At 41.2% G+C, this 15,882-nt stretch overlaps 1 protein-coding gene across 1 annotated transcript in view; it reads left to right on the top strand.

Annotated features, from left to right (window-relative positions):
* Nucleotides 1–15,882, top strand: part of TRAPPC9 (trafficking protein particle complex 9) — a 705,809-nt gene that overhangs the window by 20,904 nt on the left and 669,023 nt on the right. The window contains exon 4 of the mRNA XM_033202702.1: nt 9,321–9,442. Coding sequence (XP_033058593.1) covers nt 9,321–9,442 — 122 coding nt within the window. The remainder of the gene's footprint in view (nt 1–9,320; nt 9,443–15,882) is intronic.

The raw sequence follows: 15,882 nt of genomic DNA, 5'->3' as shown, positions 1-15,882 counted from the left end.
TTCTCATGTAAATGGCATCATACATATAATGGTATGTCGTTTTTGTGACTGGCCTCTTTCACTTACTGTATGTTTCAAGGTTCATCCGTACAGCATGTGTCGGTATGCATTGTGTCAGTATGCATTTATTTTTCTTCTTGCAGAATAATATTCCATTCTGTGTATGTGTGTGTGTGTGTGTATATATATATATACACATTTTGTTTTTCCATCAGTTGATGGACATTTGTATCGTTTGTACCTTTTGGCTATTATGAATAATGATGTTATAAACATTTGTGTGGACATTGTTTGATTGATTGATTGAGATGGAGTTTTGTTCTTGTTGCCCAGGCTGGAGTGCAGTGGTACAGTCTTGGCTCACTGCAACCTCCGCCTCCTGGGTTCAAGCGATTCTCCTGCCTCAGCCTCCCAAGTAGCTGGGATTACAGGCGCTCGCCACCAAGGCTGGCTAATTTATTTTGTATTTTTACTAGAGATGGGAGTTCACCATGTTGGCCAGGCTGGTCTTGAACTCCTGACCTCAGGTGATCCCGCCTCAGCCTCCCAAAGTGCTGGGATTACAGGTGTGAGCCCCCGTGCCTGGCCCATATGTTTTAAATTCTATTATGTGTATGCCTTGGATGGGGAGTTGCTGGGTCATATGGCAACTCAACGTTTAACTTTCTCAGAAACTGCCAGATTGTTTTCCAAAGTGGCTGTACCACTTTACATTCCTACTAGTAATGACTGCAAGTTCTAATTTCTCTGCTTCCTTGTCAGTACTTGTTACCTTTTTGATTGTGGCCATCCTGGTGGATGTGACCTGGTGTCTCATTGTAGTTTGGGTTTGCATGTCCCTTATAGCTAATGATGTGCATCTTTTCATGTGATTATTGTCATCACTATATTTCTTTGAAAAAATATGTATTTAGATAGTTACTTATTTTTAAATTGGGGTGTCTTTTTGTCTTTTTATTATTGAGTTGTAACAGTTTCTTTGCTTGTTTTTTTTTTTTTTTTGAGACGGAATCTTGCTTTGTCGCCCAGGCTGGAGTGCAGTGGCGTGATCTCAGCTCACTGCAACCTCTACCACCTGGGTTCAAGCGATTCTTCTGCCTCAGCCTCCTGAGCATCTTGGATTACAGACACTTGCCACCATGCCTGGCTAATTTTCATGTTTTCAGTAGAGATGAGGTTTCGCCATTTTGACCAGGCTGGTCTCGAACTCCTGACCTCAGGTGATCCGCCCACCTCGGCCTCCCAAAATGTTGGGATTACAGGCAGGAGCCACTGCACCTGGCCAGTAACAGTTTTTTATATATTCTATATATGAGTCCTTTATCTGATATATGATTAGCAAGATTTTTCTTTCATTCTATGTGTTATCTTTTCATTTTCTTGATATGGTGTCCTTTGAAGCATACAGGTGTTAAATTTGGATGAAATCCCGTTAATGTTGTCTTTGTTCCTATGCTTTTGATGTCATATCTGCGACTTAAGATGCTATATATAAACTTTACACCTAAAGCAATTTAATCTTCACGATTCTAGGAGACAGGTACTGTTGTTATCCCTAGTCTATAGATGGGGAAACTGAGATGCAGGAAGGTTCTCTGACTCGCTGAGGGTCATAGTAAGTGGTGAAGTGGGCATTCAAACCCATGAGTTTGTGCCCAGGATTTATCCTCTTAACCACCATGCTCTATTGCTTTTTATAGGGAATCATTTATTGAAAACTCTTTGCTTATTTGATTTCTTGCCCTTTTTTTTTTTTTTTGTCATGAGGGACCTCATCTCTTCATTCACCTTGCAGAGTTCAGCATAGGTTTATTTTTGGTCTAATGCAGGCAGAATCATTACTATCAGTTAATTTCTGCATTACTTACTCTCCAGTGATGGTCGTTGCTAGTTGACCTAACAAAGCCATTTAAGGCTTTTCTGCTCATCACACTAATAAAAGTAGCGCCATGACTACGGAAAGTTCAAAAACAGTATTTGATTGATTCCATTTCGTTAGCTAAAGGAAAAAATCCCCAGTGTTGACACAGATCATAAGCCTTTCTAGAATAGGGTCGTTGTCTTCCTTTTTTTCCTGTTGTTCGCTCATAGTGTCCAGCATAGTGCCTCATTGTCCAGCGGATTAGCTAGAGTATGGCGGTCTTCAGTCACTGTGTACAATGACAGAATTTTGACAACAGTATCTGTTGTTTGTTTCACAAGGGAAAAAATCATATAGAAGTATCTCTCAGAGGTACTGAAAAAGCCTGGAATTTTTAAAAGACTTCCAGACAACAAAAATACACAAAGGCATTTTCACTGCGTTTAGATGTCTTAGATGTATTATGGTTATACAACAGAGTAAATTCGTTAACTAGATTTGACAAGTCATGTAATATTGATTACCTGTCATAATTAAAATATTCTGCCTCCATTAAAGTAATTAGTGCCCATGAGTAAACAAAAATAAACTAGCATTTATATGCAGCATGGGGTAGACTTTATATTGTGTGTGTTCATGCATGTGTTTCTGTCTTTCAGAGAATTTGGCAGCTTTTCAACAATATTCTAACTTTAGAATTCTATTTAAAAAATCATCACTGTGGCTAGTGCACTTTGGGCTGAGTTTATCCTGTCTTATGCACAGAATTCCACTGTCTCCTAGGGAAAGATTTCCTTCCATTATATTGAGTTAATATCTGAATTACAGGAGCTGTGATACCTTGAATTGCTGGCCTTAAGCAAGCCTCTTGCTTCAACCTCCCAAAGCACTAGGAATTTAGGCGTGAGCCACAGTACCGGGCTGGTTCTGTGATTTCTAGGCCTATTCCTCTCCATGTGTTTAAAGTTGACTATCAAATGTGATTTTCTCTTTGTTGGGTTTTCTTTTCTTTTCTTTTCTTTTCTTTTTTTTTTAGACAGAGTCTCGCTCTGTCTCCCAGGCTGGAGTGCAGTGGCCCGATCTCGGCTCACTACAACCTCCGCCTCCTGGGTTCAAGTGATTCTCCTGCCTCAGCCTCCCAAGTAGTGGGACTACAGGCATCTGCCACCATGCCCGGCTAGTTTTTGTATTTTCAGTAGAGACAGGGTTTCACCATATTGGCCAGGCTGGTCTTGAACTCCTGACCTTGTGATCCCCCCGCCTTGGCCTCCCAAAGTGCTGGAATTACAGGCATGAGCCACCACGCCTGGCTGTTTGTTGGATTTTCATTAGTCAATTAGAACTTTTGAAAATGAATTTGTTTTTATATGTTATACACATTTCCCTAGGAACTTGATGGGTTTTTGCTTTTAAGTTTTCCATTTATGAAAAACTTAAATATACTCTTATTTATAAGTTATTTTTCACTAGATATTTGTTTACCTCTTTTATTTTTATTTTATTTTATTTTTTATTTTTTATGTATTTATTTTTTTTTTGAGACAGAGTCTCACTCTGTCGCCCAGGCTGGAGTGCAGTAGCGCGATCTCGGCTCACTGCAAGCTCCGCCTCCCGGATTCACGCCATTCTCCTGCCTCAGCCTCCCGAGTAGCTGGGACTAAGGCGCCCGCCACCTCGCCCGGCTAGTTTTTCATATTTTTTAGTAGAGACGGGGTTTCACTGTGTTAGCCAGGATGGTTTCGATCTCCTGACCTCGTGATCCGCCCGTCTCGGCCTCCCAAAGTGCTGGGATTACAGGCTTGAACCACCGCGCCCAGCCTATTTTATTTTTTTGAGACAGAGTCTCACTGTGTCGCCCAGGCTGGAGTGCAGTGGCGCGATCTTGGCTCACTGCAAGCTCAGCCTCCCGGGTTTACGCCATTCACCTGCCTCAGCCTCCCGAGTAGCTGGGACTACAGGAGCCCGCCACCTCTCCCGGCTAGTTTTTTGTATTTTTAGTAGAGACGGGGTTTCACCGTGTTGGCCAGGATGGTCTCGATCTCCTGACCTCGTGATCCGCCCGTCTCGGCCTCCCAAAGTGCTGGGATTACAGGCTTGAGCCACCGTGCCCGGCCTATTTTTTTTTTTTTTTTGAGGTGGAGTCTTGCTCTGTCGCCCAGGCTGGAGTGCAGTGGCACGATCTTAGCTCACTGCAAGCTCCGCCTCCCGGGTTCAGTTTTACGCCATTCTCCTGCCTCAGCCTCCCGAGTAGCTGGGACTACAGACGCCTGCCACCACGCCCGGCTAGTTTTTTGTATTTTTTAGTACAGACCTGGTTTCACCATGTTAGCCAGGATGGTCTGGATCTCCTGACCTCGTGATCCGCCTGTCTCGGCCTCCCAAAGTGGTGGGATTACAGGCTTGAGCCACCGTGCCCGGCCTTTTTTTTTTTTTTTTTTTTTTGAGACGGAGTCCGGCTCTGTCGCCCAGGCTGGAGTGCAGTGGCCGGATCTCAGCTCACTGCAAGCTCCGCCTCCCGGGTTTACGCCATTCTCCTGCCTCAGCCTCCCGAGTAGCTGGGACTACAGGGGCCTGCCACCTCGCCCAGCTAGTTTTTTGTATTTTTAGTAGAGACGGGGTTTCACCGTGTTAGCCAGGATGGTCTCGATCTCCTGACCTCGTGATCCGCCTGTCTCGGCCTCCCAAAGTGCTGGGATTACAGGCTTGAGCCACCACGCCCAGCCTTTTTTTTTTTTTTTTTGAGATGAAGCCTCGTTCTGTTGCCCAGGCTGGAGTGCAGTTGCTGATCTTGGCTCACTGCGACCTCCGCCTCCCAGGTTCAAGTGATTCTACTGCCTCAGCCTCTGGAATAGCTGGGGCTACAGTTATGTGCCACTACGCCCAGCTAACTTTTGTATTTTTAGTAGAGACGGGGTTTTACTTAGTTGGCCAGGCTGATCTTGAACACCTGACCTCAGTCAATCCACCCTTCTTGGCCTCACAAAGTGCTGGGATTACAGGTGTGAGCCACTGCACCTGGCCTTGCGTCTATATTCATAAGAAATGTGGGTCTGAACTTTTCTTTTGATGTCTTTTTCTGGTTTTGATATTAGGGCAACATTAGCCTCATATAATGAATTGGTTAATGTTCCTTCCTCTTATGTTTTCTGAAAGAGTTTATGAAGAATTTGTGTTAATTTGTCCTTAAATATTTGGTAGAATTCACCATTGAAGACAGCTGTACCTGGCTTTATTTTATTTTATTTTTATTATACTTTAAGTTTTGGGATATACGTGCAGAATGTGCAGGTTTGTCATATAGGTATACACGTGCCATAGTGGTTTGCTGCATCCATCAATCTGTCATCTACATTAAGTATTTCTCCTGTCATATAGGTATACACGTGCCATAGTGGTTTGCTGCATCCATCAATCTGTCATCTACATTAAGTATTTCTCCTAAAGCTATCCTTCCCCTAGTTCCCCCATTCCCTGACAGGCCCCGGTGTGTGATGTTCCCCTCCCTGTGTTCATGTGTTCTCATTGTTCAGCTCCCACTTATGAGTGAGAACATGTGGTGTTTGGTTTTCTGTTCCTGTGTTAGTTTGCTGAGAATGATGGTTTCCAGCTTCATCTATGTCCCTGAAAAGGACATGAACTTATCCTTTTTTATGGCTGCATAGAATTCCATGGTGTTTATGTGCCCCATTTTCTTAATCTAGTCTGTCATTGATGGGCATTTGGGTTGGTTCCAAGTCTTTGCTATTGTGCACAGTGCTGCAGTAAACATACGTGTGCATGTGTCTTTATAGTAGAATGATTTATAATCCTTTGGGTATATACCCAGTAATGGGATTGCTGGGTCAAATGATATTTCTGGTTGTAGATCCTTGAGGAATCACCACACTGTCTTCCACAATGGTTGAACTAATTTACACTCTCACCAATAGTGTAAAGGTGTTCCTGTTTCTCCACATGCTCTCCAACATCTGTTGTTTTTACTGATCGCCATTCTAACTGGTGTGAGATGGTATCTCATTGTGGTTTTGATTTGCATTTCTCTAATGACCAGTGATGATGAACTTTTTTCATATGTTCGTTGGCCACATAAATGTCTTCTGTTGAGAGGTGTCTGTTCATATCCTTCGCCCACTTTTTGATGGGGTTGTTTTTTCTTGTAAATTTGTTTAAGTTCTTTGTAGATTCTGGATATTAGCCCTTTGTCAGATACATAGATTGCAAAAATTTTCTCCCATTCTGTAGGTTGTCTGTTGACTCTGATGATAGTTTCTTTTCCTGTGTAGAAGCTCTCTAGTTTAATTAGATCCCATTTGTCAATTTTGGCTTTTGTTGCCACTGCTTTTGGTGTTTTAGTCATGAAGTCTTTGCCTGTGCCTATGTCCGAATGGTATTGTCTAGGTTTTCTTCTAGGATTTTTATGATTTTAGGTCTTATGTTTAAGTTTTTAATCTATCTTGAGTTAATTTTTGTATAAGGTGTAAGGAAGGGGTCCAGTTTCAGTTTTCTGCATATGGCTAGCCAGTTTTCCCAACACCATTTATTAAATAGGGAATCTTTCCTCCATTGCTTGTTTTTGTCAGGTTTGTCAAAAATCAGATGGTTGTAGATGTGTGGCATTATTTCTGAGGACTCTGTTCTGTTCCATTGGTCTATATATCTCTTTTGGTACCAGTACCATGCTGTTTTGGTTACTATAGCCTTGTAGTATAGTTTGAATTCAGGTAGCGTGATGCCCCTAGCTTTGTCCTTTTTGTTTAGGATTGTCTTGGCTATATGGGCTCTTTTTTGGTTCCATATGAAATTTAAAGTAGTTTTTTTCTAATTTTGTGAAGAAAGTCAATGGTAGCTTGAAGGAGATAGCATCGAATCTATAAATTACTTTGGGCAGTATGGCCATTTTCACGATATTGATTCTTCCTATCCATGAGCATGGGATGTTTTTCCATTTGTTTGTGTCCTCTCTTATTTCCTTTAACAGTGGTTTATAGTTCTCCTTGAAGAGGTCCTTCACATCCCTTGTAAGTTGTATTCCTAGATATTTTATTCTCTTTGTAGCAATTGTGAATGAGAGTTCACTCATGATTTGGCTCTTTGTTTGTCTATTATTGTGTACATGGCTTTTTTTCTGGGAGATTTTTTTGATTATTGATTCGATCACTTTATTTGTTATGGGTCTATTTAGATTTTGTAGATCTTCTTGAGTTGGGTTTAGTAGTTTGTGTCTTCCTGGGAATTTGCCTATCTCATCTAAATTATATAATTCATTGGTGTATAATTGTTCACAATATTGTCTTACAGTTTATTTCTGTAAGGTTGGGAGTAATGTCTATTCTTTCAGCTCTGATTTTAGTAACTTGATTCTCCTCTCTTCTTAGCTAGTTCATAATTTTGTGGTTGATTTAAGAATGAACTTTTGGTTTTGTTGACCTTTCTCTATTGGTTTTCAATTCTCCCTTTCATTTATTTCATGCCATTGCACTCCAGCGCCACTGCACTCCAGCTTCGGTGACAGAGAGAGACTCTGTCTCAAAAAAAAAAAAGAAAAAAAGAAATTAAGTTAACAAATTAGCCCTCATGACTGGAGATGCCCTTTGTTTAAAAGATGGAGGGAACACTTATTCCTTCTCCTTGGAGGGGATTTCCCTCTTATGCTTTGATCATTTACTTCTCAGAGAAGAGATGAGATACCATATGAAGAATGAAAAACCCACTTCATTCTTACACCCCCACCACCATTTCTCCAAGGGAAAAAGAGAGAGTAAAACTCAACAATGTAAAAATAACTCATTAGCGCTAATGAAATAAATCAAGACCCCTTGTCACTTATTAAATATTAACTTATGCTAGAAACAAATGTATTATAAGCGTGAAAAGCATACAAAGCACCACACTTCTGTGGTTAAGAACATAGGCCCGAGATGGCCTCCTACTTGGGGTTACCAGCTCTGTAATTGTGAGAACTAGTAAGGAGATTTAACCTCTCTAGGATCTTGTCTCCTCACCTGCAGAGATGGGGTACACTAAGAATACTCTCATAGAGTTGCTGTAGGTGATGACACGTGTGGATGTTCCTTACATAGGTCCTGCTTCCGCTGAGTGTCAAAAAATATCGCTTTTGCCCGGATGGCATTATAACAACCTGTGTGAATGCACTCTGCTCGAAGGGATGCCTGGTGCCTGGGGGATGGAATTCTCAATCCTCTACCCACAGTTGATGTCACTCGGTCTTGCTGATTTGGATCTATTCTTTAAAAAGTGCATATTTGAGATATATTTTTCCAAGCGTGCCCTTTTCTATTATTATTTATAGTTCTTCCCTGTTGTCTCTTGCTGTGATTTTCACAAAGTCAGCAGGAAACAAAGTCCTAAACCACCTGCCTCGCACAGTTCTGTTACAGTTCTTTCTTTCCTTACCAGAAGAGGATTTTGCATATGAAATGTTTTGTTCCCCTTTTCTTAGAGTTCTCTGTCCATTTGTTCATCCATCTCTCCACTTATCTGTTTATTCTTCTGTCTTGTTCCAAAAAACCTTTTGAGGCAGCTTACAGAATTAGAGAACAAACAATAAGCAGATGAAAAAACTGGACCAAGATTAGAAAACAAGGGTAAGAAGTGAGCTGCATGGGCGACGAGGCCAGTGTGAGATGCACGTCTTTGGCTTTGTGAGGTTATACAGATGGGTGGCAAGCTCATCCCTGAGCCTCCCAGCGGCGCAAGAGAGACAGGATTTGTGGGAGATGCTCACTCTCTGTAAGCTAAACAAGTGGTTTCATAGAAGCCCAGCTTTTCCTGCTATTGAGATTTAGGAGAATATTTTTTGAGTGTTCTGTTAAGTCACTGAATATTTTATCTGTATTTTTTTTCTGCCAGAGTTCTCTGTGTAGTTGGTTATATTCTTTAAATGGAAGTTTCTCCAAAATGCTTGCCCATGTGGGTTTGGTGGCTAGGGAATCAGATGCTTCTGCTTATTGATAGGAGTTGGTCAGAAATAGAAAATGACAGAAACAGAAAGCATACTATCATTTATAATTTTCTTTTTTTAAATATGCTGTATGGTTCAGAAAATGCTTTTGCGTAGTTGATCTCCTTTGAGGATGCGGGGTGGTGCTTTCTAACATGAAGAGCTTCAAGCTGTGAGAGAATGCATGCTGACTTCATTGTTGCCTTCAAGACAATTGAGCTGGTTACTGTAAATATGTTACTTTTATGTAATGCATTTCATGTTCTTCAATAAAATATTTCAAAAGGGAGGAAAACTTATTTTGAGTTAACTAACATTTAGTAGAATACTTTGATAGCAAGGCTATTGTATAGGAAGCATATAAGCTGTGAAGACTAAACACATTATTTAAATTTCAGTAGGGCATATTTAAGTTTTATCTTATTCCCGCTCCTCTTTAACAAAGAAATAATACTGAAAAAGCAAAAGATTATTTCTTTTCTTCCTCTTGGTTTGCAGGTGCCCTCACCACCAATGGCATCAATCCTGACACCAGTACTGAGATCGGACGTGCTAAGAACTGCCTTAGCCCTGAAGACATAATTGACAAGTATAAAGAGGCGATTTCCTATTACAGCAAGGTGATTTTATGGCTTTGTGAATTTTTTACACAGTTATGTTGTTTTAGTCAGAAGTTCCCATTTTACATTGTGTAATGCTGCAGTGTCTCTTAATTATTTATTTCTGTAAGTATTCATGTCTTGCTCTCTAATGCATAGTACTATATGCCTAAAATGTTTTCTTTTTCTGATTCAGAACAGTGTAGGTTTAGTATAATAAATTTGGAAAAGGGAGAAAAAGGGCTACCATGGCCCCCGTACTCACAGATAATGATTGTTATTATTTTATATCTATTTTCGACTGGGTGCAGGGGCTCACGCCTGTAATCCCAGCACTTTGGGAGGCCGAGGTGGGCGGATCACGAGGTCAGGAGATCGAGACTATCCTGGTTAACATGATGAAACCTTGTCTCTACTAAAAATATGAAAAATTAGCCATGCGTGGTGGCGGGCGCCTGTAGTACGAGCTCCTCGGGAGGCTGAGGCAGGAGAACGGCTTGAACCTGGGAGGCGGAGCTTGCAGTGAGCTGAAATCGCGCCACTGCACTCCAGCCTGGGTGACAGAGCGAGACTCCGTCTCAAAAAAAAAAAAAAATTGTATCTATTTTCTGGTTCTTTTATCAATGTATATTGTTTACATTATAAGAAATGGAGCATACTTTACTTATGTACTGTGTGGTGACCCATTTTTTTTCATTTGGCATAGTCTGTGTTTTCTATGCTATTGAAATCTTCCATGGCATAATTTTCAGTGACCTGTAGAGCATTCTATCTTATGGAGGCACCCTTCTTTTTAGTTTGGATTGAAAACAATTTCGCATTCCAAATGTACTTACCAAAATACTGAAAAAGAAAAGTTGTGCTGAAGAGTGGCATCAAGTAAAAAATGAAAGTCCTCTACCTTCTCTACTCTTACTAACAACTTGGTTTATTGGTTATCAACAACTTGGTCCATAGCCCCCTTACCTTTATGCCTATGAGACACACACACACACACACACATGCATACACACATGCATGTACTCATGCATGCTCAGACACACGCACACACATATATGTACACACACATGCACACACACACACGCACATACATGCATGTATACACACATGCTCACACACACACGCATATCCTATTTACAAAAATGGGATCATACTATGTTATCCTGCAGCTTGCTTTACCCACTCAGCAGTATATCATAGACCATAGGTGTGCTCTCGCCTCCAGACCTGCTTGCTTCTTTCAGAGCGTGTGGAAAAGTTTTCTAAAATCCTGCTTCCTTCTTTCAGAGAGTGTGGAAAGGTTTTCCAAAATGTGGATGTAGTCATGTATTCATCAAGACATTTTTGTGAGACATGCTCATAAACAGCACCTACAAAGAGATGAAATGCTTGCTCTTACAGATTTCACAGCTTGCCTTAATTTGCTTAATTATTCTCTTGTGGGTGGATACTTAGGGTTTCTCACTTTTTCACTGTGAATTAGAAAAAATGCTTTACCAAACATTTTTGCCCCTATATTCTTGTGTTCTTGTATCAGTATTCCTTTAGGTTCAATTTTTATAGAAATCTATCCTGGATATAATATTAACATTTATCATAGGTTATGTTCAAGTTACTCTCCAAATTCCTTTTCTAATAGAGAGTGAAAAGATGTAGAATTATTTATTTTACCAATCCTGTTACTGATTGTTATTTATTTCTGTTTTTTCTTCCCCCTATTGTAAACAGTTCTCTGACAAATGCCTTTATACATACATCTTTTTGGACTGCCTTTTTTTTAAGGGAACAATTCCTAGAAGTTGACTTGAGTTAAAGAATATATGTTTTTTTGGCCTGGCACAGTGACTCACGCCCACCAGTAATTGCAGCACTTTGGGAGGCTGATGTAGGCAGATTGCCTGAGCTCAGGAGTTTGAGACCACCCCGGGCAACATGGTGAAACCCTGTCTCTACTAAAATACAAAAAATTAGCCAGATGTCGTGGTGTGCACCTGTAGTCCCAGCTACTTGGGAGGCTGAGGCTCAAGAATCACTTGAGCCCTGGAGGCAGAAGTTGCAGTGAACTGAGGTTGTGCCACTGTACTCCAGCTTAGGCTACAGAGTGAGATTCTGTCTCAAAAAAAAAAAAAGTATACTTTTCTTAAAGAGTTATATATTCCTGTATTGTCCTACAAAAAGGTAATTAACAATTTACTCCTCCATAAACAAATACCAGCTATTATTTTTAATAAATACTTGCCAATACAGCTGAGTGCAGTGGCTCATGCCATTAATTCCAGCACTTCGGGGGGCCGAGGCAGGCGGCCTTGAGGCCAGGAGTTTGGTATTATGCTTAGAAATACCTTTTTTTTTTGAGACAGTGTCTCGCTCTGTTGCCCAGGCTGGAGTGTAGTAGCATGATCTGGGCTCACTGCAACCTCCACCTCCTGGATTCAAGTGATTTCTCCTGCCTCAACCTCCTGAGTAGCTGGGACTACAGGTGCGAGCCACCACACCTGGCTAATTTTTTATATACTTAGTAGACATGGAGTTTCACCATGTGGGCCAGGCTGGTCTTGAACTCCTGACCTCAAATGATCTGCTCGCCTTGGCCTCCCAAAGTTCTGGGATTACAGGCGTTGGCCACTGCACCTGGCTTGCTTAGAAATACTTTCTTAACGATAGATTAAAACTCTTTTCCTTGGTTTCTTAATCTCTGAAATGAGGATGATAACAGTACCCGTCATCTCATAGAGCTGTGGTTCAGATAAGCTGAGATAATATATGCAAACATGTATTTGTATTCACTGTTATTAGCATTTAAAATATTTCTATAATTATCTGATTATCTGTAATTTATTTTGTGTGTATTATGACATAAGAATACAATTTATTTTTTCCAGGTCATTACCTCATTGTTGCACCATGATGTATTGAATTCATATTTGTTTCTTTTTGATTTGAATTCTCACCTGTACTAAATACTTTCACATACTTGTGTCTGTTTATTAACTTTTCATTCCTTTCTATAAATCTTTCTTTTCTTACTTCAGCACTATGTTTTATCTTAATTTTAGTGGTTTACTTGATATCTAAGAGTGTTTCTTTCTTTCTTTCTTTTTTTTTTTTTGAGACCAGGTTTTGCTCTGTTGCCCAGGGTGGAGTGCAGTGGCATGATCACGGTTCATTGCAGCCTTGATCTCCCAGGTTCAGGTGATCCTCCCACCTCTGCCTCCCTCTGTGCTGGGACTACAGGTGTGCAACACCACGCCCAGCTATTTTTTTCTGTATTTTTTGTAGAGATGGGGTTTCACCATGTTGCCTGGGCTTGTCTTGAACTTCTGGCTCAAGCAGTCTGCCTGCTTCAGGTCTCCCAAAGTGCTGGGGTTACAGGTGTGAGCCACTGCGCCCACCATTTTTTTTTTTTTTTTGAGACAGGGTCTTGCTCTGTTGCCCAGTCTGGAGTGTAGTAGTATGATCATAGCTCACTGTAACCTCAAACTCCTTCAGTCAACCAGTCTTCCCACCCTCATCCTCCTACCTCACTCAGCCTCACTCAGATGACCAAGTAGCTGTAACTACAGGTGCATGCCACCGCGCCTGGCTAGTTTTTTATTTTTTATTTGTAATGATGGGGTCTCTCTATGTTGCCCAGGCTGGTCTGGAACTCCTAGCCTCAAGCAGTCCTCCCACCATGGCCTCCTGAGACACGGGGATTACAGGCCTAAGCCACTACACATAACCTCCCAGAATAAAACATATCGAAAGCCCCATCCAAACTCTAATTTGTCTTTTTTTAACTTGAACACATTATTTTAGAATTTTTGAGGAATAATAATCATACTGGCCATGAAAATTTGGATGGGAGGAAATAATTAAAAAAAAAAGGGGGGTTGAGTGCAGTGGCTCACACCTGGAATTCCAGCACTTTGGGAGGCTGAGGTAGGAGGATTACTTGAGCTCAGGAGTTCCAGACCAGCCTGGGCAACGTGGTAAAACCCCGCCTTTACAAAATACACAAAAAAATTAGCAGGGTGTGGTGATACACACCTGTTGTCTCAGCTACCAGTAAGGCTGAGGTGGGAGGATCACCTGAGCCTGGGAGATTGAGGCTACAGTGAGCCGTGACCACGCCACTCATTCCAGCCTGGGCAACAGAGCAAGATCCTGTCTCAAAAAAATTTTTTTTTCATGATTTCATTTTAAGTCTCTTTGTAATATACATTAAAATATGTAAATTTGGCCGGGCGTGGTGGCTCAAGCCTGTAATCCCAGCACTTTGGGAGGCCGAGACGGGCGGATCACGAGGTCAGGAGATTGAGACCATCCTGGCTAACACGGTGAAACCCCGTCTCTACTAAAAAATACAAAAAAAAACTAGCCAGGTGAGGTGGCGGGTGCCTGTAGTTTCAGCTACTTGGGAGGCTGAGGCAGGAGAATGGTGTAAACCCGGGAGGCGGAGCTTGCAGTGAGCTGAGATTGCACCACTGCATTCCAGCCCGGCGACAGAGCGAGACTCCATCTCAAAAAAAAAAAAAAAAAAAGTAAATTTAACCAAAAATATGTGGGAAAAATTTGTGATGACTTTTGTTCTCACATCAATAGAAAATGTTTTAAGAGTTTTGAAGGAAAAATGGCATTTCTCTAGAATCAAGTCCCTATGTTAGTTTTTTCTTGTGTCATGAAACAGTATATACAACTGATAGATTTCTGACTTCAGTGTTGGTATTTAAGTAAGTATAAATAGCTTCTTTTTCTGATCGTCTGTGATAACTTATATTTAATATAACACAGACTACATGTACGTTATGTGTGTGGAAAAGGGGAGGAATGAAGCCTACCCTTTCTGGCATAGTAATTATAAAACTGCTTGTCCCACCTTATATGTGATTTTAGTGAGAAAGATAACCAGTTGTGCCTTTGCTTCTCCATGGTTGGTAAATAGACTGCATGTTTATGAGCAGTGATGCCGCACCAGGCCTCCAGTGGGTCTCAGCAAAGGCTTGTCGATTACATGCATTGGCTTTCCCGTGTCCTAATGCCTCAGCAAAAGAATATTAGTGTGTTATTCCTCCCAACCTCTGTCTGTTTTCAGGTACTAGTATACATGGACAACCTCTATAAACCCTTTCTTTAATGTTAAATTAAATTATGCAACATCAGTTGAAAATCACTCCAGCTGGGATAACTAGGAAAAAAAATAATAAAAATAAAGAAGGTTTGGAGTAGAAAAGAAAAAGCAGAGCAGCTAGCATGGAGGATTTTGCGGTGGAGGCTTGGGAGGGGAAGGGCGTCGGAGGGAAGGAAGCAGATCCATCCATCTGAACTCTTCTTTTTTGGAAGAGTTCTGGAACCTGAATCCTTCCTCCTTTCCCTGCTCCTGGGTCTGGAGCCATATGGTGTGTAAGAGGGGCTGGGGGTGGCTCTCCTGGCTTGAAGCTAGGAGAATTGGGGATGAAGCTTAAGAGATACTCCCCAGTTTATTGCATAGTTGAATGAAATTCCACAAAGCCTTTTCTGTTCCAAACGCCCTCATTTGTTCTTCATCTCAGGAACCATAATAGGAACTGAGAAGTAGGAACAAGCAACTCTGAGACAAAATCAGAAAGCATTGAACACACAGGGAGCCAGATTTTTTGCAACTAAGTAAAATGAATTTACAACAACTGCATTAAAGCTGCAGGTGTGAGAGTTTCTAAAAATGTTTTAGAGTACTACAAGGGATGATAAGCAGAAATGAATAGCAAAGTATCCATTGATAATATTTTGAAATTTTGCAAAATAGCAAGCTACTGTGGTCATATTATTTTAATGAATGCATACACATTTATGTGGCATTCATAGACTCACTCAGCCCCACCAATCGCTTTTGCTTCCATAAAGGATAGATTTTCTCACAAACAAATTCTCTGGCCTTGGTGGGGAGGTGTATTAGTCCATTTTCATGCTGCTGATTAAGACATACTGGAGACTGGCAATTTACAAAAGAAAGAGGTTTAATTGGACTCACAGTTCCCTGTGTCTGGGGAGGCCTCACAATCATGGTGGAAGGCAAGGAGGAGTAAGTCCTGTCTTAGATGGATGGCAGCAGGCAAAGAGAAAATGAGGAGAGGACTCCAAAGCAGAAACTCCTAATAAAAACACAGATCTCATGAGGCTTATCTGGTACCACAAGAACAGTATGGGGGAAATCACCTCCATGATTCAATCATCTCCCACTGGCTCCCTCCCACAACATGTGGGAATTGTGGGAGTACAATTTAAGATGAGATTTGGGTGGGGACACAGAGTCAGACCATATCATTCCACCCCTGGCCCCTCCAAATCTCATGTCCTCACATTTCAAAACCAATCATGCCTTCCAGGCGGTTCCGCAAAGTTTTGACTCATTTCAGCAGTGACTCAGAAGTCCACACTTCAAAGTCTCATCTGAGACAAGGCAAGTCCCTTCTGCCTATGAGCCTATAAAATCAAAAGCAGGC

This window comes from Trachypithecus francoisi, unplaced genomic scaffold (genome assembly GCF_009764315.1).
Source record: "Trachypithecus francoisi isolate TF-2019V2 unplaced genomic scaffold, Tfra_2.0 Lachesis_group7, whole genome shotgun sequence".
NCBI lineage: Eukaryota > Metazoa > Chordata > Mammalia > Primates > Cercopithecidae > Trachypithecus > Trachypithecus francoisi.
This window is presented reverse-complemented; position numbering and strand designations above follow the sequence as displayed.